The sequence below is a fragment of the Copadichromis virginalis genome, linkage group LG6 (genome assembly GCF_057382275.1).
Source record: "Copadichromis virginalis isolate Kocher_CV1m ecotype Utaka linkage group LG6, C_Virginalis_male_GT1.1, whole genome shotgun sequence".
NCBI lineage: Eukaryota > Metazoa > Chordata > Actinopteri > Cichliformes > Cichlidae > Copadichromis > Copadichromis virginalis.
This window is the reverse complement of record NC_140623.1, coordinates 34,298,630-34,324,324: the sequence shown is the minus strand read 5'-3', so window position 1 is coordinate 34,324,324 and position 25,695 is coordinate 34,298,630. Positions and strand designations below refer to the sequence as shown.

Sequence of the window (25,695 nt, the reverse complement as noted above, 5' to 3'; positions counted from 1 at the left end):
GAGTGATTTAAAAAGAAGAAATGGTTGGTCATGGAATCGCTTAAATTAAGGTAAGCACAAATGGCCACATATTTTCTAAAAGCTGAATTAAAGCGTTGTTAAAGGTTACAATGAAAATATCACATTATTACATAGGAATCCACCTGAATCAAGGTTTAAGTTGCTCTACAGCTTTGTCACTGCGAGCCGGACAGCACAGACTGTGCAGTCATTTGCAAAATGCAGCAAAAGACTCATCGCCCCGAAATGCAGAACTGATCGCCACAGTAAATCCTTTGTACCGGTGGCAATAAGACTGTACAGCTCTTCCTCACTCTGTAGGTGATTTTCCTAAGACTAATACCAATGTTATTCTGTTCCTTTTCAGACCGTGCAATATCACCCAACAGTACCTTATTGAATATTTGTTTCATCTCCCCATCATACGCTGCTACTCCCTTTATTCAATTGCACAACACTATGTCACCTTCTAGAATCGCCTGCACTGATAGTTAAGTTATTTATTCTCCAGGATATAGTTATATTGTTACTTTGTTAGTGCAAAATATAGTATCAAATAACTCTATCTTACTGTATAATACTGTATACTGCTATTCTTATTGTATATCTTATTCATCTGTTCCTCTGTCTCTCCTGCTGCTTTGAGCATATCATATGACAAAAGAATTTCCCTCGGGATAAACAAAGTTATACTTATCTTATTTGCAAGAAGATACTTGAATATCAAGTAAATTAAGTTTAAAAGGGACAAAGTAGGTTTAGACTTAAGTTTATGAAAGTGTTCGTGTGATTCTAATGCAGCGCTGAACTTCATTTCCAAGGCTGTACTAAACAGCTGTAAGCTGATTAACCAGCAGGTGGCGCTAATGACAAAAAGAAGGCTATAAAGCACCTTTTTATGCAAAGAAGAAAAAAACGGAGGAAGCAAAAATGGCTCAGGGTTCGCAGAAGTTTAAAGCTCAGCGTCCAGGATCCAAAAAACAACAACAGAGCAAACAGAAAGGCCCGAAGAAAGGAGGTATGGCTCTGATTTCTTTCCCTTATGAAGCCCGATGATTAAAAATATTAACAATAACGTGTGAAGTATTTTTAGTCGGTCAGCAGCTCCACCATGTGCCCCGCCTGTAAACAGCTGAGCACGTTTCAGATTATTTACCTCAAACATGTGGACAGTCTGTCCAGCACGGATATTTAAACAGCAATGAAACCAGTAACCCACTAAAGCCTTTCAAAAGCACACAAAAAATAAATAAGTACAAATAAAAAAAAATAAGGGGGTCGAGAGTAAAACAGAAACATCAAATTAGCTTCATGCCTTTGTAAGCAAGCTAGTGACAGATGGATACGGTATTGATGCCACAAGGGAAATGATTGTGTTACAGCAGCAGAATAAAGAATAGAAATAGTACAGTCTACAATAAATAAACAGCATAGTTAAAATGCCACAGGTGCAAAGTACACAGTGCAAGTACTGATATATAGAACAGTGAAAAAAGAGAGTAGTGCACATCACATTAACATATCTATCTAGATAGATAGATATCGATAGATAGATATCGATCGATATCGATCGATAGATATGCACGCACACACACATATATTTATATACATATATATAAAAGAAACGGCTGCAGGAAGGCATAACTCGGAAATATGTGTGTCTTAAGGAGTATTTAGTTGTCACAGAAACTCAGAACTGATGAACTTGTGCAGAAAGGCGGGACAAGTTTGGATGTGATCCAATCAGAATTAATATTGTTAAAAAAAAGTCTCCCAAGTTTCCTGTTTTTTTTATGAAAATGTGACAAAATGTCAGCACTTGGGAGCGAGAGAAGTGTAAACTTACAGACTTAAATTTGATATCAAGGAAAACTGTAAGCCATGAGGAGCAACTTAAAGTGAACTTTCTGAGGAATGCTTAAGCTGTTTTCTGACGTGTCTTTATTAAAGTCTTAACTAATACATAATGAACATTTTAAAATATGACCTCAATTAGAGTCACAAATGAAGATAAAACACAGTATGCTGTAAGCTTGCCGGCCTTTTGAATGACACGTGAGTGAACACATGTCACAAATGATTTCAAAAGATGGTGATAACAAACATTCAGCTCAAAATTCACTAAATTCATTAACCGCTGTGATGTCATGGTGGCTACATCCATCTTTCATATACAGACTGTAGTTTTTGCAGGGTATACCAAAAAGCACTTGAGCTCCATCTGATGGACAAACCTTCAGAGTATCTGAAAAAGGAAAGTTGATGTTTGTGACACTTTCTGTTACAAAGGGAGGATCATAGCACCGAAGAAGGCTCAAGTGGTTCAGCAGCAGAAGCTGAAGAAGGTGAGGAGGACAAGTGACAGGAAATCAGAGGAATTTAACAGTGAGTACAGGTCTGAGCTTGACCCGCTTTAACTTGTCTCCAACTCTGCTGAAGGGTCTAGAGGTTGCCATCAGGAACAAGATTGAGCAGGAGGTGACCCAGAAGGCCAGCTCCTCCCTCCACAAGCCGCTGAGTGTGATTAAAACTCCCGAGGCTAAAGGAAACCCTGGAGCAGCCCGTCCTGGAACCAGCTCCAAATAAAACCAGCTCGCTCGAGACCTGAGTCTTCTGGTTTTATATTACAAATTGATTAAAATGAAGTTTGAATGGGTTGCAATTAATATCAAATGTTACATGTCCTGCTTTGTTTTGTTTTTTTGACTGCAAGCTGACTTCCATGTTTTTAAGAAGTTAATCCAAAACATTTAGCGATTACACTCACTGGACAGGTTACATCAGGCTGTCACAGGATTTTATCTTTTCCTGCAAAGATAAAATCGACAAAGGAGACAGATTTTTGGTACTCTGTCAGATTATTCTGTAGTTATCACTGTACAGAAAAATTGTATTGTAAAATGTATAAATGGGCTTGATTTATTTAATCTTTTGTGTTGATAAAGTGTTTTGTCAGCTTGCTTTATAAAACTAAAGATGATCAGTTCACTGCCTCTCTCTAATCTGTTGTGAGAATGTTTACACACTGCACTGTCAATAACTATGAAACTATATATATATATATATATATATATATATATATATATATATATATATAATTTTTTTTTTTTTTTAAATATGAAAATTTTTTGGGTGTCACTTGTTTTCTTTCCTTTGATGGTACTTGGTCCATGCTTTGTAAGGAGTATAAGAATTTTACAAGGATAACAGAATCTGCCCTGCTCACGCTGACAACTAAATATGATTGGCAGGTCCCCACACCCTTTTCCAAATCACAGTGAAAATATAAACAGGTTAAATAAAAGCAGCAAAATCATTTTTAAATGCCTCGGCTCAGTCAGACTCCAGCCATGCTGACAATAGCTGCATGATCGGACATGGTTGCAAGTTTACTGGTGCTTTTCTAACGTAAGCACATGCGTTGTAGTGATTGGAGACAAAGTTAGACAGGCAAGGCTGAAATGGTTTAGACGTGTGCAGAGGAGGGATGGACAAAGGATTCTGAGGAAGACCGCAGAGAAGGTACAAGAGTTCTCTGTTATGAGGTATTTATTTAAATCCTTTTGCTGGATTTAATTTGTAGCCATGCAGAGGTGCAACATCTACATTTAAGTTTGATAATTATGAGGTTACAACGTCAGACTTAAAGCTTACTGATAGTATACTGTGCATATAAGGACAGCACTACCTTATGGTTAACATGATCACATATGTTAGATTAATTGCTAAAATACAATCAACAAGTGAAGCAGTACAGATTCACCAGCACTTATTTCTAAAGCAGGTCTAGTACTAATCTGAGCATGTTTAAAAAGCCTTAACGGCCTCCATGCAGTGATGTGAGCGCAGGAAACGAGGGAAGGAGTCCTTGGCCATCAGACTGTAGATCCTCTGCTGTGCTTTGTTGAATGTGTTGGGACATGGAGAGTCCATCACACTCAGCAGAGCCTCCCGGGTCTCAGCATCCAGGTTTACCTAACGAGGGAAAAGTTATTTAAATAAGTTTTGTTCTTCATCATTTGCTGTTTAGTGATGTGTGCTCCTCTCTACCAACCTCCTGTGGAGCGTCAGGGTTGATAAACTGGCTGTAGATGCTGCAGGCCTTGTTCTTCTGCAGGTTTGAAGGGGAAACCCTGTAATCCTTGCAAGCCAGCCAGAACTGAAGGTTCTCCTCACTGAACTCGGAGCGCAGGAACGCCCGAAAGGCCTGCAAACCACCTGAGAGGAAGAAGAAAAGAAGAGCTAGAAGAACGGTTCAGGTTTGACACAAATTTCAGCTAAACATCTGAGCTTTTCATGTTTTTACTTGGTTACAAAAATTCAAAAATACTGTTCTAAAAGCCATTTTTACACAGTTCCTATGATAAACTGTGCCACTGGAATTAACATTGAGTTATGTGAGATTATAATATTATTTTATGCCATGTTAGACCCTTAATTAAAGATTGTGAATTATTATGTAGTTTTAGTTTGCATTATTCTCCTGAATTAGAAGAAGGTGATAACTATTGCATTTGTTAAACTGATTTGCATTACATTAGACTGCTGATTTATTGTGAATGAATGATATTGTTTTATGATGCATTATACTGCTGAGTTATAAGAAATACTGTTCGCAGAAAGTCATCGCCTTATTTGTCTGATTAGAAGAGAACGGAACAAGCTGGAGTTTTCTGCCCCATCTCAGCAGGAGCAGATAAACAGGGAGCCAAGGTCATAGCTTAGGCGCCGTGTGAGAGAAAGCATGTGAATGTTTAGGCTTTTATGATTAGGTGGGGGCCACTAGAGGCTATAAGAGTTTGATCAATGCTCCACCATTTTGAGATCTGATGCTGTCTGCGTACGGTGTCCATCTCCCACGCGTGTGATCATTAAAATCATCGTTTGACTCAACCCGGCCGGACCAGTGTGGTTATTGTGGTTTTTCCTCTTGTATCCATCCCCAATATTTGAATCCGTAACAGTTATTTCACCTTAATTCTCCTTATTGAGGCTTAAATAGTACAAAATATGCAGTTGTCAAACACAGCTGACTGCCTTTCCTTTGATACATACTGTTTTAAATAGTAAGTTAGCATTAGCAACACTAAAAAATAAATTAGCCAACAGTAATATGATGGTTTTCACCATCTATCTAGAGTATTAAGAATACAGGAGATATAGATGTATAAAAGTAAAGGTACTTTTACTTTACAATTAATTAATTATAAGAATTAACTCAGTAAAAAGTAAAAAGCAGTTCAGTTAGGATGCACCCTGAATAAACATTACCATGTCACATTTTTAAAAAGGAAGAACACTATATGTTAGTGATAATAATGCCTAATGTCTTCAGATTTTTAGCTGAAATATCAGTGTGCGTTCTTATGTACAAAATAAAAGCACTTTGCTGCCTGTGCAAACGACTGATTAACCTTTCTCAGTAAAGATGTGCTAGAATTAACCAGAAAAAGGTCAAATCTCCTCACCCTCCAGTAACATTGAGCTGTTTTTCATGTTTGAATATTAAAGTGGTGACTGACTTCAGAAGCAAAATAAAGTGAATCTTACTTTTGCTGTTCAGCAGCGTTTCCAAGTCTTGCAGAATTCTTCCGTCCTGAGTCCTGATAAAAGGGGCACAGGGAGTCAGAAATGTAGCTTCAGCTCCTCTGATTTACTCCTTATTCAAAATACGGGTTTCAGTGAACTTACTTGTTCTTGTGGTGGGTCTCAGCCAGGTGGCTTAGCTTCACCCGCATCTCTTTTGCCCTGAAACACAGACAAAAGAAGATGTAAAACAAACTCAGGGTTTCATTTATTAATGTAAAACATAATATCAAAAATAAACACGTACTTCTCCAGACATGAGGAAGGCAGGTAGGAGAGCCCCCTACACATTGAAGCTGCTAGTATTAAATGATCTGCAAAGGGAAAATTAACCGAGCTGTATTTGAAGAATTATTCCGAGCCAGTCTCCTGGACTAAAGCGTGCTGCTCTTATATACAGCAGTCCGCCCGTGTGCTATCTGATCTGTCAATCTGCTTCGATTAGAACAGCAGGTGTGGAGATGGGAAGTGAATAGAGATTAAAACCGTTGAATGAGAGGCTGTATACGTGCTCAAAGGCCATGTAGTCCTGTCAACAAGAGATACAAACACAGTCAATATATAATATAATAGTAGGAAAATCACATGTGTGAGTGTACATGAGTGGTCAGGGTACACCTGTCATCTTAAAAGTGTGTCATAAACGAAACACAGAGTGGGCTGCAGAGTTATATCACAGAAGAATAAAGTGATGAGGGAGGAGCAGGTGGACAGGCACAACCACTCATCGCTGGAGAATGTCTGAGATCTGCAGGCCGGAGATGATGATGGACAAGCTGGTGGACAAAATTAGAGGAACATCTGGCAAAATCATTAAATAAGGTTCAGCTTTTCTTCTCCATTTCTAATTTGTTAGTTGGCTGTTTTATAACCCTCTTATGTGGCTCTCTGCAGACAGTGCTCATCTGTATGTCACTGCAAATAATGTTAAAAAGAGAGCTAAAACTTTGTGCCAAATTCTGATCGACTCCATATTACTGTAAATTTGTAAAAATCAAATCAGAGACACATAGAGACAAAAATGCTTCTGTTGAATCATAACTTCCATTGTTTGAATAATGTGACGTATGGGAGGCCTGCAGATTATGTCGTGCTCCTCCTGAATGAAAAGATGACACTGGTTGGTTAAACATTTGCACACATGAGTCAACTAATTTTTAAATACTGGTGTTTCATTAGACGCTGTGAGGAAAATCCCAAATTATCTGAGATACTCAGAAAGATCCCCAGCTGTGTTCTTGTTCATTGATGTTCCTGTCTCACCTGGAGAGAAATATCATTTATGAATACATATCAGTGCATTCGGTTATCTTCACTGTTTAAATTAATGACTTGAACATGCACGAATATCCTCTCTACATGTTAGTGATTCCTTTTTTTCCTTCGACCTTATGCTTTTGCCAGCTGTGATAGGTTATAAAATCTCCGTGCTCATCTTCAAGAGCTGCAGGGAAGAAGCAGGAATTTTGTGACATAACTAGTGTGGAAGCCAGTCACGTGTGATTTGGAAACTTGAAACCTCCAAACACACTGAAAATAACGAAGAAGGGGACACCTTGTGCCCAACAGCGGAATTGTTGAAATACCTTGAACAATTTTAGGTAATATACTGTGTTAAAATAAACAGAGAGTGGTTATACACGTGAATACTCAAAGTATTTTTAAAAAGTCAAACTAGTATAGTTAAAATCCAGCATGCACGAAAGTGTCCAGCCTTTAAAAACCGTTCGCAAAGTACATTGAAGGTAAAGAAGCTCATTTAGCAGAATGTTTTTCAGTGATATACAATTCTGTGCAGGCTTTCAGCTTTAAGTCAAGGGATTTCACAAAAGTACTGCATTAACTGTTTAGGAAGTGCCGCCATTTTTAATCATATTGCTCAATAGTAAAGGGACAAATTAACATAACTTTAAATATAAGGAATTTGTACTTTAATTACAGCATGGCTGTTTGAAAGGCCACTGTGGTGGTGAACAGAGGCAAAACTAAGAACACTGTCACTGTCCAAATACTTATGGACCTAAATGTATTAGCCTGTTATAAGCATTAGGGAACCATGGACTGATGATCTTAGTATTTATTTAGAATCTGGCCCAGGGGCTCTAGCTGATGTCATGTGAGAAGTCCTTGTCGTAAACAATTAATAATTCTTTTTATTGACGCAAAATAAATTGCCGGCTTCACACTGAGTACACTGCGGACACACACGGATCGGACACTTCTCCACCAGAAGGCTTCAGCAGCAGCAGCAGGAGGACGACTGCGTGTTTCGGTCGCTTCCTGCTTCCTCAACAAGAGTGTCTGAGAAATCTGCAAGACGCAGCGCCAAGCGCCGCAGAACACGGAGACCCGCTGAAGCCAAGGGGAGCCCGCTTGTGTGGTTTCCAGTGCTGTTTTAGGATTGAGCGGACCTGCCGGTTTCTCCTGCGTCCTGATCCTCCGCATCCGCCCGAGCATGGGCGGCGAGTCGGTCTGCAGATAAACACACTGTGAGTGCGCCTCAAAATGGTCTCGTAGATGTTATAATTAGACCGTAACAGCGTGCGTAACGCTGTGAGGATCAAGTGAAAGGTGTTGTCATGTATTTAAAGGATAAAATGCTGTTGTGTATGTGGATGAACATGTGAGCCGGGGTATTTCATGGCATTCCCAGTTTACCGGTAATAACCAGTAACTCAGTTACTGGAGAGTGTTCGAACACATCAGTATTAGGTTACAAATTTAGTAAACGTTCCACTCGATGCCCACATGCCCTGCTGCTTGCATTCATTTTTCAAAATAGGCTAATCGTAGCCTATCAGATTAACAGGGTGGGCACAGTAACAGCGCCTTACACAACTCACACTACGTCCTGTGCTGCAAACTCAACTACAATACACACTCTGAATCGACTACACATCCACTATGAATAATAGCGTTCAACTCTATTCATTTCAAATGGTGTTTTATAACAGGAACACTATGTAACAGCTACAGTACACCCAGTTTAACCCTGCCAGATGTAATCTCTACCTATCATCAAGGCTTTGTAAACAAAACTGTGACGGCTGCCTGTTATCAACAGATACAATGCACACACACACACACACACACACACACACACACACACACACACACACACACACACACACAAAATAAATAAATTTGAGGTTTAAAACTGCAAAATATGAGTTTACATCTGAAGCTTCCTCCTCATGTTATCTCTGCTCAGGGGCATCTAGTTTTGGGTTAAAGCTCTTCGGTGGCAGGAGGAGCCTTTTCTAGCTTGGAATGAAATGTTTGTTTTTCCTTTGCTGTGTTTCATCCGTAAGTAAATTAGTCATAGTTAAATTGCCTGAATGCATCAGCTTGGTGACTGAATTTTGATTTCTCAAAAATAGTGGAGGCTATACTAGAGGTGTAGAGGTGCTACATTCACCTTATACAAATGAAGCTGACCTCCTTGGCCTCGCTTTTACACCACTAATTTATTGTATCTAAGTGACAGCTAATGGCATGAATCAACAAAGGAGGGAAGGCAAAGTGAGGGGAGTCAGCTGTTAACAAAGGTTAGCAGAGCACAGATAACAGGCTTAGGATGGTTTAGCAATTGTTAAAGACAGTGAGCCAGTTTCAGATGTGACATCTACCAAAATGACCCAGTACAACTTACAACCAACAGTATGAAACACATGGCCTTTCATTTCAGAAACAGTCAGAGTGAGTGAAGCAGCCCCAGGCCCCTCTCCAAATGATCTGCAAAATGTAACACAAACTGAGGTCACATCACGGCAACTCCAGAGTTATTCCAAACAATCATTTCTATCCAGAATAGTTTCAACTGAAAGCTTAGCCACACTAATGCCAAGTGTCTTCGTGATATGCTGGACCAGTGACTCTCAGCAATTAGACAGTGAGATTTTCAGGCTGATGAAACAGCATTTTTAAAATACCACAGTGACACTGCTTCTTATTTAAAAAAGAAAATTATGTAGACACTTTTATGGGTGCGTTTATTCAGCTTTTGCGGTTTGCTGTACACCAGCACCTCTTTGTACACCCACAAAGATTGTCATATGTTCCAAAACCACCCGATATATATCTGCAAAAACAGTAGACTTCCTTATATGATATATTTAACTTCTGCTTTAAACGTGAAATAAATACCAACAGAAAGTGGCTGTTATATATTATTTTATCACATATATCATTAAATTGAATGGATTTCATTATTCTGTTATTCAGCCTACACAACCAAAGGACTGTAATTGTAGTTATTTCTCACTATGTGGAAACGCCCTCTGGTGTGACTAATCACAGAAGCTCCACCACTACCACGTCTATTCAACAGACCAATCACTGCAAGGACATGAGGCCCCCCTTTATTACAGTCACTGGCCCCACACAAGGTATTTTCGCTTTCTTCCAAAAGAGCTCCTTAGCGGAAGCTGGGAGACTTATTTAAACTTTCACAATTATCAGGATACTCACATTGTTACAACTTCTAGTGTGTCTCAGTGATCTGGGTAGACCTCTAATGTACCTTAGCACTAAACAGGCTGAAAACAGTGTTAGGCTGTAAGAAGGTTAAGAGGCTTATACAGGCTACAGTATGTTATGAGATGAGGATCCAAACATGGGGAGATTTTAAGGTGGGCAGACTATTGGACATATCATAGTTTTGTTTTTTGTTTTTTTTTAATCAAATGCAGAATATGAACAGTTAATTATTAGCTACACTGAAAGATACAGATCAAGAAAGAAAGGGGGCCCACAGAGACTGGTTATGATTGGGGTCCAGGGTCCTGCGCTGTGCCCCTGTTTCTGCTTAATATTACATTTGCTGCCTCTGCAAAACCCGCCAACCAGATAACAACTGTTTGCAGTCAGTTTTAATAATTTTCTCGATTGTTTTTGGTCTCTTTCTTTGCAGCCCATAAGCTTCAGTTTACTGACCCTAATGGGTTGCAATGCTCTCATTAACAAAACTTAATTTTGATAACTGAATAGTTTGTTGTACAAATGAAAGTTTGAGGTATTCACAGATAAACAGACATACTGTTCTGTGTCAGGCTGTGGATACTGAACTGGTGCCCCTGTATCTTATCAGCTAACTCTGACTGGTGACCAGTCATGGGACCCCAGCGGACTTGGTTCCCCTGGGTGCACTGCCAGGAGAGTGAATCCTCTAGTCCAGACGAGGAGCGGGAGCAGCGCTGGGCTGAACTCTTTGAACAGCTGGACATCAACAAAGATGGACACATTGACATCCTTGAACTGCGGAGAGGGCTGGCAGACCAGGGGCTTTCCAAAGGCTCAGTAGAGAAGGTAATACAGCAGCATACAGTGATACTGTGCATTACAAATGGGTTCATTTTCTACATTTTCACATTAGACACCTCCCAATGTCAGTGATCAGACTGTTTTGGTCTTTAGGAGCTAGCCGTCTGGGTGGCTGTAGCTCAGGTGGTAGAGCAGGTCACCTACTAACTGGAAGGTTTGCGGTTTGATCCCAGTCTGCTCCAGTCTGCAAGCCAAATATCCTTGAGCAAGACGTTAATCCCATGTTGCTCTTCGATGCATCCATGGGAGTATGAATTTCTGTGAATGTTAGATAGTAAGCGCTTAGAAAAAAGTGCTTGTGTGAATGTGCAAGTTGTCTAAAGTGCTTTGAGTGCTCAGATAAAACAGAAAAGCACTATATAAGAACCAGTCCATTTACCATCTGACACAGTTTTACCATTAAACAGTCAATAAATCATTCCTTATCTGCTCTATGCTCTTTAAAAATCTTGTTACCTAACATGCACACAAATAGTGGGCCATTTTGATAAACGACTCTACACTTCAACCTTCCACGTCATTCAGTCTTTGCGAGCTGCGTTGACCCTAAATGTAGCTACATTTCTTGGGAGGTGCACATCAGATTACGTGGAATGTTACACCGTAGGGTTAAAAGGAGTTTCCAGTTACATCATAAATTATGAAGCAGATTTCCCGCTGAAGCATAATTTAAGCTCAAAATGGTTCCTAGCAGAGTGGGAGAGTCCTATTGTCTTCCCAGTCTCATTACACATTTCCACCCAGCTGAATCCTGGAAAAAGGAAAGTTGAGTTCCCAGAAAGTTGATTCTGTTTACCTGGACGTTGAGAAATGCAATGTCCAGGTAAACAGGATCAACGTTCTGGGAACTCAACTTTCCTTACCTTTATGACTGAGCGTGCAATACATTTATTCAGGGTGGTTATAGCGAAGATTTTAACCCTTTAAAGCCGGTCGGAGCGGGCACGCTCCATTTTGCGTAACTATTTTTAAATCCCGGTAGCACTGCAACCACGTAAGCTAGCGCAATAATTTTTTTTGCATATGAAACCAGAGGAGTTGTACTTACATCTTATGCCATCAGCTTGTCCTCGGTCACAGTTTCCTTCCACATATAGCTTTGCAAAAACTGCATAAAAAGCACTTGCAGCAACAAAAACATAATATTCCAGAAACACGCTTTGCCGATCCGATCAGCTGTTTGTAACACTTCCTACGTCCATCAGCGTGAACTGTCGCATGTCCGCCATGACCTGCCCGAAACCGGAAGTGATGTAATTTTGCGGAAATGTAGTTTTTTACGATTGGGGCCTTATGAGCCTACACTTGTGTTTTTAAAAGTTATGTTTGAGTTTATGATTTTCTGTGTTGTTTCTGGGATGCTTACGACTCATATTGCACTGCTGGAAATAGTTTATTTTGATGCATATGCTGTTATTTTGCATATTTGCACTATAATATTTATTTTCGTTTTTCCTGCAGTGTATGAAAATTGGTGTATTTCAAAAATAAAACTATGAAGACACTTAAAATAAATTTCTTGTGGTGGGAAACTAGTTTGTCCAACTTTTTTGTATTTACAGTTTTGAGGGATAAGCCTCTTAAATTTCTCTAACTAGAAATATATGTTAAAAAAACAAAAACGATTTTCAATATTTTTGTAGTTTATTGCACTTTTTTGCAATTTATGTAATTACAATGCACCTAATGCAGACATATTATTAAAGTTTGGGCTATAATGGTTGTATTGATGTATAGCAACTTGAAATGCTCCCAAAAATGGCTCCACAGCATGTAAAAATATAATATAAGCTCTGGCGAACTTGGTTCTATGGTAGGTCTTAAAGGGTTAAACAAGTAGATAAGAATGAAAGTGAAGACATTTCAGCTTTGTATTTCTTTTATTTTAGATAGTTTTGTAAGCCTGCAATTATGCTTTTGTTATTTCTTTGGTTTTTCCACATCTAATTTTAGTTTTAGATGATAACTTTGGTCCCCAGGTGGCCTACTGTCTCTACAACAGATCACACTCGAGAGAGAATATATCCACCAAAATCCTCCAGCAGGCTTCTACTTTTGGGCTTTGCCATTTGCCATTTTTGTATATTGAAGTCAAGGTGCATTAGAGGACTCATGAGGGCTGGTCTCTGTAAATGGCAAACATAAGTAGAGGGCACTCTGTAGTACCAGCAGCCACTTCACATTAAAGGTCACATCAAGTCAGTTTAGTTGTAAAGAAAGATTTTTAACCAGATGCTGGTTTCAGATAAAACCTCAGTAATTCAGCTTTTCAGTGCTTTTTTGCCATTACTTGTTGCTCTACTGTTGGAAGGTCATTGTTTAACTCAGTGGTTTAACCTGCTTATGCATGGGTTTTTGTGGGAAGGAGAAACTGTGTCTAAATTTCACCTTCCTGCACACTTTCTATTCATTAAGAATAGCACCCATTCATCTTTCCTCTTCTCTTTACATTAAACAACCAGGAAAGGCAAAATCTCTGCCCTTCTCCCTTTACCTTCTAGTTCCATCTTATCTGCATCCTTACTATTTATGCAGCAGCAGCAGCAGCAGCAGAGAACATAAACAGCATGGATTTGTATTGAGAAAGCACACACGGTGTCTCTCTTCTCTCTTTGAGTGTTTGTTTTGGTAAAAAGTGTCTGGGTCACCAAGAGAACTCATCAGTTCTTCTAGTTCTGCTTCTTCTCTCGCCTGGACTGTGTGAAAACTGTAAGCTGAGCCTTGCTCCTCTTTGTGAATTAAGAGGGCTGCAAGCATAATATGGTTTATTTCAGAGTTTGAGGCTTATGTTAGGGTAAGATTTAATGTGTGAGTGTCTGTCTTTGCACACATGTAAAGGGCAGCGGGATGCTATTTTGGTCGAAGGAGCAGGACTTTGTAAGCTGAGATTAGTAACCTTTTGCTCTGTCATATGCTTGATCTCTCTACACATGGATAATTGTCCAGTTTCTTTTTCTCCTGTAACATTTATCACTGCTTCTGTGTAATTCACTCTCTACTTTCAGTGTGTTTTGGCCCCTGTTTTTCCAAGAATATTTCTGCGACAGAGTTACTTTTTAGGTAACTAGACAGGGATTCTTATTGTTATTTGAGCCACTACATAAAACAGAGATGGACACCAAAGTTTTGGAAAAATGGGGTGTAGCTGTAACTGTAAGGAGAGTAAGGGTTGCAGAGTGGCATACTAGTCATCCAAACCTTTTGTGGACATTCATAACACACATGGCCAAAATTTCAAATGATAACGTCATGGTAAAGTCAGCATACATAAATGTGTTCACTGTAAGTCATACAGCTCTTACAGTGAACACATAAGAGACTATTGTTTTCTCTTCATGAGGGGCAGCCAATCAGAATGAAATGGCTTGTTATAGACTGAGGAGCTGCACACAGATAAATGTCATACAGTATGTGAAAAAGTCCAAACATTCTTTTTTCTTTTTATGTTTTCTAAAATTTCAAAACTTCTAGATTGCAAACAACAAATTTGTCTATCATTTTTTAACTTGATAAGATATGGAACTGTGTCAGTTCTGACAAACGTAAATACTCAGCAGATAAATGATTGTTTATAATCAATTAAAATTCAGATAAAAACTCCTTTACATTTACATGAAACCGTTGATTGATTACAATCCACATGGTGTCATCGCCACAGGCTAAAGATGAAAAAGTTGCCGGCATCACTAAGGAGGTAATATCCACTAACAGATTTAAGGGAAAATCGGTGCGTTGTTTATCTGCAGTTCATTCATTAGAAACTGTTTATTAAACTAAATTTTGGACACAGTTTCGAGAGATATTAGTAGACAGTGAAGTTAACAAACACTGGAAATATTGGAAAATCCGAATGGTCTTGATCGCGTCATTGCTTGGCTGTTTTTGTGCAGCTGGGATTCTCAGTGTACGTCTTTTGGACCCTTTACATGTGCTTCTAATGGAAAAAAAAATGTAAACTGTGAATCATGCAAGCTACACTAATAGAAATAAACATTGAAGTGGCCCATTAAATCTTCGAGTATGGTGAATACCTTAAAAATAATTCTGTTCACAGCTTAAATTAACTATTAGCTGGATGTGTAAAGTTCAATTAATAGTTTTAGTTTATAAAACAGCCTTTTTGACTTTTTAAAACAGATGAACCGATCCTTCTTGGGAGAAAAGCATTTCATTTAACACATATTTCCTTGACTGCACAACACCTATCAGCCATATTTTCCCAACAGATTGCAAAGTTTATGTAAAGCCCAGAGGCTGCTGGACTTTTGTGAGGAGATATTTCTTTGCTGTCAAGGTCACCTCAGCTCTGTGTGCTCTGATAAGCTGAAGCAACCTTATGCTGTTGTGGAGAACTACAAACACACTGTCTTTGTAGTAATGTGTAGACAGGCTAAAGTCCATTTTTGGTCCGGATACTTTCAAGTAAAAGTAAAAGTATACTTTTAAGGACCAAGCAGCACTGTGTAATTACACTTGTTTAAAGACCTGTTTTTTGTTCTTGACCAAATGTTGTTTTACATCACGTCCTTGCTGTCAGATCGTGGAGGCCGGAGACACCAACCGTGATGGAGTCCTGGACTTAGAAGAGTTCACTCAGTATCTTCGTAGCCATGAAAAGCAGCTTAAAGACATGTTTCGCAGCCTGGACAATAACAACGATGGTCTGTATCAGATCACAACATGATAGTTTTTGTAATTATCTCACTCGTCTCTCACTCAACCCCTGTGACTTGTGGATATCTGCAGGTTGCATAGATGCAACAGAGATTCAGGTCTGTCTTCGCAACATTGGTGTGAATATTAGCTTGGAGGATGCCAACAGGATTTTGTTAAGGTATGTTATCAATCAGTAATCCATATTGCATTAATAATTCCTACGATCCCTGTCTATCATCAAAAATACTACCTGCCACCATTTCTAATAGGTTGAGCAGCGTGACACTTTCAATATTAAGCCACTGACTATGCTCTATAACCAAACTGGGGAGAATCTTTAGAAGCTGTTCAATCACCTCAGTCACAGTGACCCATTGTTACAGGTTTGTTAGTTACTCTCTAACCTAGAGATTTAGTTTTGTGGAAGATATAATGTCAATTTTTGCTGGAGTCAATCCTCACTCTGGCCCAGTGATGGAGAGGAGGGAGATTTGTAGTATTTACAAAAGCTGTCTTTTATCCATAAAACCTTGATTTTAGCCTCATATTTTAAAAAAACTAAACTGATTGAATCAGTGGATTATTTTAAGGGGATATTGAAAACATGATCTGAAGAACATTCAGAGAGTTGAAAACGTGAATATGAAGAGATCTCCACACTAATGAAACTGAGTCTTTAGAATGGATTAGAATAGCCCTTTATTGTAATTGTACATTTACAACAAAATTGTAGGTGCTCTACACCAACTGTCCTGCTGGGATAAAATATAAATAGTAGACAGCAGGAATAAATAGAAAACAAGAGAAAAATATCCAAAAATAAGAGAACGATTGAAACATTGGACAACAAAATAGTTGCAAAGTGCTCAGTAGTAGTGCAAAGAAAAGACTTGGTCTGAAAAGAGTCCATAGTGATGAAGGTTACTCCGACCATGGCTCAGACTAGGGAGGCAGGATTGGTGGGCAGGGTGTATAGTGTTTGTTGACAGTCTGAATTGCCCAGGGGAGGAAGCTGCTTGTGAGTCTGGAGGTGTGAGACCTGATTGACCTGAGGCGCTGGCCAGAGGGCAGCAGGTCAAACAGGGGGTGGGTTGGGTGCAAGGGGTCACGTGTGATGGGCCTGGTTTTCCTGAGACAGGAGGAGCTGGCGATGGCCTCAAGGGGTGGCAGAGGGCAGCCAATGATTTTTTGGGCAGTGTTAATTACCCTCTGGCAAGCCTTCCTGTTCTCAGCTGTGACCCCTGCATACCAAACGCCCAGGCAGTACTAGAGCACACTCTTCACTGAGGAGCGGTAGAATGCCAGCAGCAGGTTCTGGTCCAGGTTATTCTTCCTCAGGACATAGAGGAAGTGCAGCCGCTGAACTACTAATAGTAGTAGTAGTAGTTAATAATAAGATGAACTTTTATCGATTTACATGAACTTACTGTGGTTTCAGACGTAAGGTGTCTGAACCCTGCAGACATTCTAACCAGAGGGTGATGTCACTGTGGCTGTGTCCATCTTTGTTGTACAGTCTCTGGTGTTTTTCTTTATATGAATTTTATGACCTTTTTATCTATTTTTTAATATTTATTTATATGTGTTTCCACAGTATAGATAAGGATGGTACAATGACCATTAACTGGAATGAGTGGCGGGACCACTTCCTGTTTAACCCTATCACTAACATGGAGGAAGTGGCGTGCCATTGGAAACGCTCATTGGTAAAGTCGGAAACAAAATTTATCATACAGTATGCAGTGTGTTTGACACCACTGTTAAGAATTCAAAATATTTTTTTATTCCCCACTCCTTGTTACTTTTTTTTTTATACATCTTCTGACCTGCATGGCTTCAGTAGATGGTGGACATCGGTGAGCAGCTGACAGTCCCAGATGAATTTTCAGAAGAGGAAAAGAAGTCTGGGTTTGTCTGGCGGCAGCTGATGGCTGGAGCCATAGCCGGATCTGTATCCCGGACTGGAACGGCCCCTTTAGACAGGCTCAAAGTCTTCCGACAGGTCAGACTGGTGCACTTACTGCCTTATCTCTCTGATCACTCTGAATTCATCCATGTGTTACTGTTTATGTATAAAAAGTCTTTTTTGAGCTCTGATGCTTTAATATTGACTTTCTTGCTTTACTCTGCCAGGTACACGGCTCCTCTGATTTTAAAGGGAATGTGCTAAGCAATTTTCAGACGATGGTGAAAGAGGGAGGAATCTGGTCTCTGTGGAGGGGAAATGGAATCAATGTCCTAAAAATTGCCCCGGAGACTGCTATCAAGTTTGCAGCTTACGAACAGGTGGAGAAAACTATGAACACACATTCAATTTTTCACCTTACACTCCTAACTCTTTCAAGGCTTTACCGTGATTCATCATTCTCTTATTATTATTATTTTCCTTTGTCCAAATATTTAAATCGTTCTAAATGATCTATTTAGATCATTGTGAAAAATAAACATATTCTCTTATTTATTCTCTCTGTATCGAATATGAATCCAAACCAGCAGCAGCTAGTTTGGTCGAGATATCGCGGAAGTGAGAAACAGATGCAGGACTTCTCAGGCTATTATTTCCTTCACTGTATTCTGGTTGCATGGCAACAAGACTGCAGAAAGTCACAATGTTTTTAACCTTCTGTGGTACAAATAAAAAAAAAAAGATTTAACTAATGAGAGGTGCTTTCCTGAAAATGCTCATTAAATTCTAAAACATGACAGTGTTGTTTCCTCATTAAGGATGTCACCCAAAATGTTGACTTCCTCATTGTGTATTATTATACACAATAAACGCTTTCCCCTCGCTCGTGCACCAGTTTTGCGTGTAAACTTTACGTCTAATTTTGTTTCATAACTGCGATGTAAATATACTGTTTATACTGTCCTTAATCATTAATTATATGAATAAATAAACATTTGATTTTGTGAAATTCTCTTGCATTTTAAATTTAAAATTATTGCTTTTGTTTATGAAGGCAAAGATTTTTTTTCTTTGCCTCAAAAGAAAGGAAGTGTTTTTACGGGGTGTTATGCAGTGGCTTTACTGGTCTGTAAATGTTGCACCTGATCTAAAACAATGGGACTCCAGTATTAGACTAACAGGCATTCAGCTTCCGTTACCTACTGATCTACTAGAAATTCTGAGAACCACAAACCCTCCAAATCCTGGAGTGCTCACCACTGACCCAATCTGAGGCTCACTTTGTGCTATTTCTCGATTCTATTACTCTCTTTCCTTGCTGTTTCCATTACCAGGCCTTCAGTTTTTGTTTTTTGCTTTTTTACCAGGTAGATTTTCTACAAGTGTTTTAGTTGTTCTAGCATCCAATATTGAGGAAAGCTGCTGATAGCTACCAGTCATCTTTTTTTTAAATTTCACAACTCAAGGCTTGAATTTCTTGGACATTTTGTGCTTGGTGACATCTTAAAAGCAAAGCTTGCATGAAACAGATGTAAAAGCTGACAGTCATGTTATTCTTATTGTTCAGTTTACTTTTTAACGATACATTAACAATAATTGCCAAAATAATTTGTCTTTCTTCTCTGATTGTACAACCATTTCACATTATTAACTTAAAAATTATGTATTTCTGCACAGATCAAGAAAATGATGCGTGGCAGTAATGAATCTAGGACTTTAAAAGTACATGAGAGATTCGTTGCCGGTTCTTTGGCTGGAGCAACAGCTCAGACAGCCATCTATCCAATGGAGGTAACAGACATAAAGAATATTTTTATATTATTGAGAAAACACATTTTATAGACTTAATGAAAATGAACAAGTTCTCTCCTTTTGTCTGCTTCTGTTTCTTTTCCTTCTCTCTTCTTCCCCTCAGGTGTTAAAGACCCGTCTCACACTGAGAAAAACAGGTCAATACTCAGGAATAGCAGACTGTGCCAAACAGATCCTACAGAGAGAAGGCGTCGCAGCCTTCTACAAGGGCTATATACCTAACTTGCTGGGTATTATCCCTTACGCTGGCATCGATCTGGCTGTCTACGAGGTCAGAGAGACATGAAAACCTACAGCTCCCGCTGTGTTTTCCTTAGTCTTGACCTTCTTTTCATGTCTTTTATTCAACAGACTCTGAAGTTTTCTTGGCTGAACAGGAACAGAGGTTTAGTGGACCCAGGGGTCACGGTGCTGGTTGGATGTGGTGCCGTGTCCAGCACTTGTGGACAACTGGCAAGTTACCCTTTGGCGCTGATCCGTACCCGAATGCAAGCGCAAGGTGAGGATACGCGTGCTTGTACTCACAGTTACAAATAAGTGACAAGTGAGAGGAATTTCAACACATGCTGGTGTGCAAAGAAATTCCTTCATATATGAATTTTATATTTATAAGATTTGATGTGACTCTCCAGGCGATACATATGGTAAAGCATCATTCAAAGCATCAACTGCACATAATCGCATAAAGTAATGAGGGCAACTGTTTTTATTGTGCTAATACAGCTGAAATGGACAAGTACTACAATATAAGCTGATGCCGTCTCGAAGAAATATTGTCATATGCTTTGGTTATTGACAATTACGGTTCTGAGGGGTTGTGCACTTTAGTCGAATAACTGTCTTACGGCTAATTTAGCCTTCTGCTGTAAATCTATGTAAAGCCTACGATGCAACCTACGTAAGTGGCCGAATTCTTTAGCAGAATTCATGCTTTCGTGGGGGTTTTTATGGGTTAGTTAGTTATATGTTGCCCCGGCCATAATAGAAAGAAATAAAGTGTTGGGTCCTTTTTCCTGTGTCCTGTGTCCCTTCTATTTGTTCTGGTCATAGGGAAACAAATTATTTCCATTTGTTTGGAAATCCACAGGAAAAATTAACAGTACTGAAAAGGCCAATCACAATAGTCGCAGGTTGCATCTATGCATCTATGTCATTAGATTTCCAGGGAGATACAAATCAGGTTACAGTGTACTTATGGCATAAATGTAAAACATAAATTTAAAACAGAATCATAAACTGCCTGTTAGCAAGATGTCGAGCCACCAGAGGGCTTTTAAACAGTAGACCAAAAAAAGGAAACAAAGAACATCTTAGTCCAAGGTATATTTCTTAACTTTTTTCCAGAGTCTTTAGCTCAGTTTTCTTTCAACAGAGTTTGCTTAGTGTTTATAACAAGTTCAGAAATATGTAGGATTGACATGTTCAGCTCCATCAGATGAAGACCATATTGTGCCCCTTGTGTTAAAATGATCTTGATGTGGCTCATCTCTTTACTTTCCCAACAGCTTCAGTGAAGGGAGCCCCTAAAGTCTCCATGCTGACATTGCTTCAAACCATTTTGAGCCAGGAGGGCATCACTGGACTTTATCGAGGAATTTCTCCCAACATGCTCAAAGTCATCCCCGCTGTGAGCGTGTCCTATGTCGTCTATGAATACACAAGGATATTCCTTGGAGTGGATATAGAGGGTAGGAGGGTAGGAAAAGGAAAGGGGTAGCAAAAGGAGAAACTGTGGTGCTTTTTACCTGCAAGCTGTTGGAAGTGCATGGGTCGACAGGCTTTTGAATGATACAAGAGAATGTAAGTCTTGAATTTTGAAGATAAGGATGAGAGAAATCGACATATATACTGTATGTTATATATACAGTAATCTGTTTGAAATTCTGACATTTGGGTGACATGTGATCTGTAATTGCTTTGCAATGCATGTCAGCAGATGTGTGAAAGCTAACAGACTGACATTTTGCTGCTGGAGTGACCTGGACATATGAGGATTTGCATGAACTTGACTGAGAACAGGTAAAAGGTATAGTCGATCTTGAAAACCATATTATATTGCTACAACATTATTTTTTTTCTTCCAGGTGGTACTTAGAGAAGATGGATGGCTGATCCAATTTCCTCAATTCTCTCTAAGTAGAGAGACTTACAGGGTCTCCCAGTCCCACATATTTTACATGTAAGGGGTCTGATCTCCATGGGGATACTCTTTAAGAGACATCACTGATTGGCTACAGAGTCAGAGAACCTAGGTTACAAAGTAACTAACTGTTCTCTTATGTATCAAGGCTCTCTCTCCACCCATTTTCCATGTATATGAGGACTCTGTAACAAACACAGTTAGGAAACGAAGCAAATGTAGCACAAAATGGCAGCTGAGTACTAGTGTGATTGTAGAGTTCTTCTACACATAAGCATATGCTCATGGTTTTGATCCAAGATGCTACCAAAGGTTAGCTGCCTCTCCCAAGCACTACGCCTACTTGCAAATGTAAGGAAAGCCACTTGGCTACAGTGAAAAAACAACATCATTCTCAACCATATGTGAGCCATGTGCTACAGAATCTAGCATGTGTTTTTCAATTAAGTCACTTTTAGCAGTCAAATCTGGTAAAAGTGGACAAGTTCGTCCAAAAGGCTCCTGTAAAAAATTTCTGTGAGAAACACATCCTGCAATAAAGCACATGAGGTGGGAGAACTCCTAAAGGGAAGACATGCATTCTGCAGGTCCTGGACTGCCCATTTAAATGAATAGTAGGTCACCTCCACAATCCAGTGACAGGTTTTCCCAGGCAGTCTGGTCTATTACCAACGAGTAGTTCACCTACTGATCTCTGAGCACAAGTCTGAAAAAGATACATCTTGAAAACAAGGCCTTAAAGTGAAATGGAGGTTTTGTGTAAAGCACCGCCTGCATAATCTGGCAGCCAGCTGCAACACTACCTGTGTGCTGAAAGGTCTGACGTTCTCACAGCTGACACCACAACCAGCATGCACACAAAACCATTACCTCCAAATCCCATGGCAGGACAGCACAGCATAACACTACGAGCACTTTTGGCAACCAGGCAATACAGGTGCTAGTTTATGACGACCAGCAAAGGTTGTTTTCATGGCTGCAATCAGTCCCCTCAAAGCTAACAGGGACTTGTAGAAACTGGAGAATGTCAGGGGCTGTGCAGATGAGGGAATCCACCTGTCTCACATTGAACTCTCTGTTTCAACTTTGCTTGAACTACTATGTAGTCATACGAACACACCACCCTGTTTGACCAAGAGCCTTCGGCAACGCTGTGGCTGGAAACTCAGAGGCCAGGCCTAAAGCCTCAGCCTCTGTGAAAGGAGATGATAAATGTTGCTAAGATACAGACCTGATGACCACAATGATGAGGGTCACTCAACCTAAACTCTTTGCAGGACGATACAGAGGCGGGTAAAGGGATGCAGGTCAAATAGAAGGCCCCTAAGGCCACGGATGTGCCACTGTGCAGATAGCTGACTGAAAACACAACCCAGCGACACAAAGCTCACATCACCTGAGTCCTCTGAAACTGGCTGGGCTGGTGTAGCCTGTGGTGTCTTTAGGATACATTCTTCACAGCCTTGTGGGTGCATCGTTAACACTTCCTCTTGAGCCTGCGGTAACATCAAGGTTCCATTTGACTTGAACAAAGCCGGTTGTACAATCCTTTGGACAGACAGACCTGTCTTCACATCTTTTCTTACCAGCAAGTGGAAACTTCTGCTAATCACAATTACACAAACAATAGACACAAACACTCAATGCAAGTTGAACAAACTGTAACACAGTGGTCACGGGAAACACACCACACAACTCCAGTCTCTCAGTTTCAACTGTGCAAACCCTGTTTATTCTCACAATTAGTGATTTAGTGGTCACACTTTACAGTGCCCTTTCCTCCGTCTGCGTCCCTCTGATTTCTCTCTCTGCTTCACACTGCCGGTCCCAACGTCCTACTATGTAAATAAGGGAGGTCACGATTAGCTGATGACTGGCAACAGTGCCAGTCAGGCTCCCCTGGCACTGCCCCGGAACCCTCTGCCCCACCCCTCCCCTGCCGCTGCGCCACAAACCGCACCCCGCCACCATACTCATGTTTTCTGGACTCCATGGAAATCAAGTTAGTAAAAAGCCCTGCACACATTGCACCTACACTGCAGTATTGCCAACCATTGTGTGTACACCACAGGTGATGTCTTAAACAGTATACACAGTAACTGAGCTTGGGGGATCAGTCCTTGTACATGTGGAATATGTAGGGTGGAGGTACACTCCTGACTTAAAAGGGCCACAATTAGTAAAGCAAAGCAATAGGTATTGAAAAAAAAAACTACTGAAGAGGCACTCTGCCATGCATTTTCTAGAAGAGTTACAACTGAATAAAGCACACCCAAAGACTTTATGTTTTACAGAAGATGAACTGCCAAAGCCATATCAAGGAGCACAGATTGTTTCAGATAACTTCTTTGGCTAAATGCTCATGGGTAATGTCACTGTTCTTATGCAGAGAGGTATTTGAATGCTTTCTTACCACATGGGCCAGTGCCATGTACAGTATTTTCATAAACACTATACTAAGACTTATCTTTGTCTGTATCATGAAACAATAATAGTATTTAATGCAAGTGAACATTTTTTCTCAATATCAAAATATGTATCAATGAGAAATAAAATGAAAGCAGTGAACTAAATAAACTTTGTAATTTGTGTTTATTGAATGCTCCTTGTATTTGGTGACAGTGTGTTAAAAGATGAAAGTCAGACTTTAAGAACACTCCTAGTAAACCCCACCTTGTTATTTTTACCTGATATACAGTAATTATGCAATTAAATTCAAATTTAATGAATGAAAAATTGTTTGTGGGGTTTGTACTTACCGTTTCCTATGAGAAGTAATTATTTTGTGAATTTCCAAATAATTTCCTGCGGTTATCCAGGAGAGCACTTCATTGCAGTCTAGAAGCTGTTGAACGCCAGTGAAGAGTGAGTTTTTAAATGTTTCCAAATCTTTGAAATTGTCAGATTTTTCTTAATTTGCAATACAATATGAGGATTTTTTTTTAATCAGAATTGTGGCCCTTACCTTATATAATTTAGTTCTTCTAATAGTCAAGACTGTTCAATTGGGAACAGTTGATAATAATGAAGAAAGAGGAAAACCTCCAAATTCTTCAATTTCACTCAGATCAATAGCTACACAGTTCAAACTTGGACACAGTTGGGTGTTTCAACTGGACACTGATCCCAAACACACATCGAAACTGGTGCAGGAATGGATAAAGCAGGCAATAAACATAAAGGCAAAAAATAGACTCAACAGAAGCTTCTACCCACAGGCTGTCAAACATGCCCTACCTCCAACCTGATTGAAGGTTAACTGCACTGACAAGACTCATGGATGTTATATATATATAATATATATATATGTGTGTGTGTGTGTGTGTGTGTGTGTGTGTGTGTGTGTGTGTGTGTGTGTGTATGTATGTATGTATGGGTGGGTGTATCCGTATGTATGCATTTGTATGTATAACTTATACATATCTTTCTTGTGTAAATGTTACGTTATTGTGTATTTCACACAATGGAAAGATGCCAAACTGTGTGTCATTGTTCTTGTAGCAGTGACAATAAAAATCTATTCTATTCTAAAGCTCCTTGAATGGCCTTCCCAAAGTTCTCAACACTGTTGAAAATGGATCTGTGCCAGGAAACCAACCAGTTTAAATGAACTCCAATTCTGCCAAGAAGAGTGGTCAAATATCCAACAATAATTGTACTAGAAGCTTGTTGATGGCTACCAAAAGTGTTTGGTTGAGGTGCATCTTGCTAAGGCACTTAGCACTGAGCCAAATATTATTGGTGATATAAAAAAATGGAAACTTGTACATCCAGTTTTTATTTTTTAAAGTCATGACAGATGTATGTTTGGAGTTTAGTCTGTTACTGTTGCTTTTTTTTTTTTTTACCATTTCTTCTTGGAGCAACTGTAACCCACATCATTTCCTTAGGGGTTAATAAAGTATTCTGATTCTGATAGTTTCAGGCTACATGTCCTGCCATTATCCAATGACACATCTGCTTACCTGTATCTTTTGCTTGTTTCTCCTCCTCTTCTTTTCTATTTTTTCTAAGCTGAGGACTTGATGGCTTTGAACTTTTCTTGTCCATCTTGGTTTTAATTTTGCACTCCAGTACGAACACCCATTCCCCAACCCGAGCATCACCACAACATAACCTAATAGACCTACACCTTAGTTCACAGATTCACTTTGTCTAGGGTTTATGTCTGGGATTTCGCACAACCCAGGATTCAAATCATGAATACATAATGGGCTTGGACTGACAACATTATGAATGAAATGTGCTCTGGAAGCAGCCGGCCGCCTGCCCT

At 39.6% G+C, this 25,695-nt stretch overlaps 3 protein-coding genes across 5 annotated transcripts; 2 read left to right on the top strand and 1 right to left on the bottom strand.

Moving 5' to 3' along the window:
- Positions 1-888: 888 nt before the first annotated feature.
- Positions 889-2,986, top strand: lg6h19orf53 (linkage group 6 C19orf53 homolog). Its single transcript, XM_085460940.1, has 3 exons — positions 889-1,018; positions 2,290-2,345; positions 2,440-2,986. The coding sequence occupies exons 1-3, from the start codon at positions 931-933 to the stop codon at positions 2,584-2,586; spliced, it is 291 nt and encodes a 96-aa protein (XP_085317066.1). The 5' UTR covers positions 889-930; the 3' UTR covers positions 2,587-2,986.
- A 532-nt stretch (positions 2,987-3,518) lies between these two features.
- LOC146708265 (regulator of G protein signaling 5) lies at positions 3,519-6,048 on the bottom strand. The gene is made up of 5 exons (XM_085460068.1): positions 5,834-6,048; positions 5,692-5,748; positions 5,551-5,603; positions 4,055-4,218; positions 3,519-3,975 (listed from the first exon to the last, which is right to left on the bottom strand). The coding sequence occupies exons 1-5, from the start codon at positions 5,875-5,877 to the stop codon at positions 3,808-3,810; spliced, it is 486 nt and encodes a 161-aa protein (XP_085316194.1). The 5' UTR covers positions 5,878-6,048; the 3' UTR covers positions 3,519-3,807.
- A 1,538-nt stretch (positions 6,049-7,586) lies between these two features.
- LOC146708264 (mitochondrial adenyl nucleotide antiporter SLC25A24-like) lies at positions 7,587-24,675 on the top strand. Of its 3 annotated transcripts, none has more exons than XM_085460065.1 (12): positions 7,587-8,075; positions 10,676-10,893; positions 15,446-15,569; positions 15,655-15,742; positions 17,159-17,270; positions 17,408-17,566; positions 17,698-17,850; positions 19,148-19,261; positions 19,386-19,553; positions 19,634-19,781; positions 20,788-20,978; positions 21,367-24,675. In XM_085460065.1, exons 2-12 carry the CDS (start codon positions 10,699-10,701, stop codon positions 21,463-21,465), a joined length of 1,551 nt encoding a protein of 516 aa, XP_085316191.1. In that variant the 5' UTR covers positions 7,587-8,075; positions 10,676-10,698; the 3' UTR covers positions 21,466-24,675. The 3 variants fall into 3 exon arrangements, with proteins under 3 accessions (XP_085316191.1, XP_085316193.1, XP_085316192.1); XM_085460067.1 differs by having other exon boundaries at positions 20,788-20,970; positions 21,367-21,433; XM_085460066.1 differs by having other exon boundaries at positions 20,788-21,433.
- The last annotated feature ends 1,020 nt before the right edge of the window (positions 24,676-25,695 follow it).

Bases quoted from the DNA above. Each gene is read 5' to 3' on its own strand.
- lg6h19orf53 (XM_085460940.1), top strand. From the start codon at position 931: ATGGCTCAGGGTTCGCAGAAGTTTAAAGCTCAGCGTCCAGGATCCAAA. The intron at 1,019-2,289 runs GTATGGCTCTGA...TCTGTTACAAAG, and splicing joins GAAAGGCCCGAAGAAAGGAG to GGAGGATCATAGCACCGAAG. The intron at 2,346-2,439 runs GTGAGGAGGACA...ACTCTGCTGAAG, and splicing joins AGCAGCAGAAGCTGAAGAAG to GGTCTAGAGGTTGCCATCAG.
- LOC146708265 (XM_085460068.1), bottom strand. From the start codon at position 5,877: ATGTGTAGGGGGCTCTCCTACCTGCCTTCCTCATGTCTGGAGAA. The intron at 5,604-5,691 runs GTAAGTTCACTG...CCCTTTTATCAG, and splicing joins GAGACCCACCACAAGAACAA to GACTCAGGACGGAAGAATTC. The intron at 4,219-5,550 runs GTAAGATTCACT...TCTTCCTCTCAG, and splicing joins AACGCTGCTGAACAGCAAAA to GTGGTTTGCAGGCCTTTCGG.
- LOC146708264 (XM_085460065.1), top strand. From the start codon at position 10,699: ATGGGACCCCAGCGGACTTGGTTCCCCTGGGTGCACTGCCAGGAGAGT. The intron at 15,743-17,158 runs GTATGTTATCAA...GTGTTTCCACAG, and splicing joins GCCAACAGGATTTTGTTAAG to TATAGATAAGGATGGTACAA. The intron at 19,554-19,633 runs GTCAGAGAGACA...TTTATTCAACAG, and splicing joins TCGATCTGGCTGTCTACGAG to ACTCTGAAGTTTTCTTGGCT.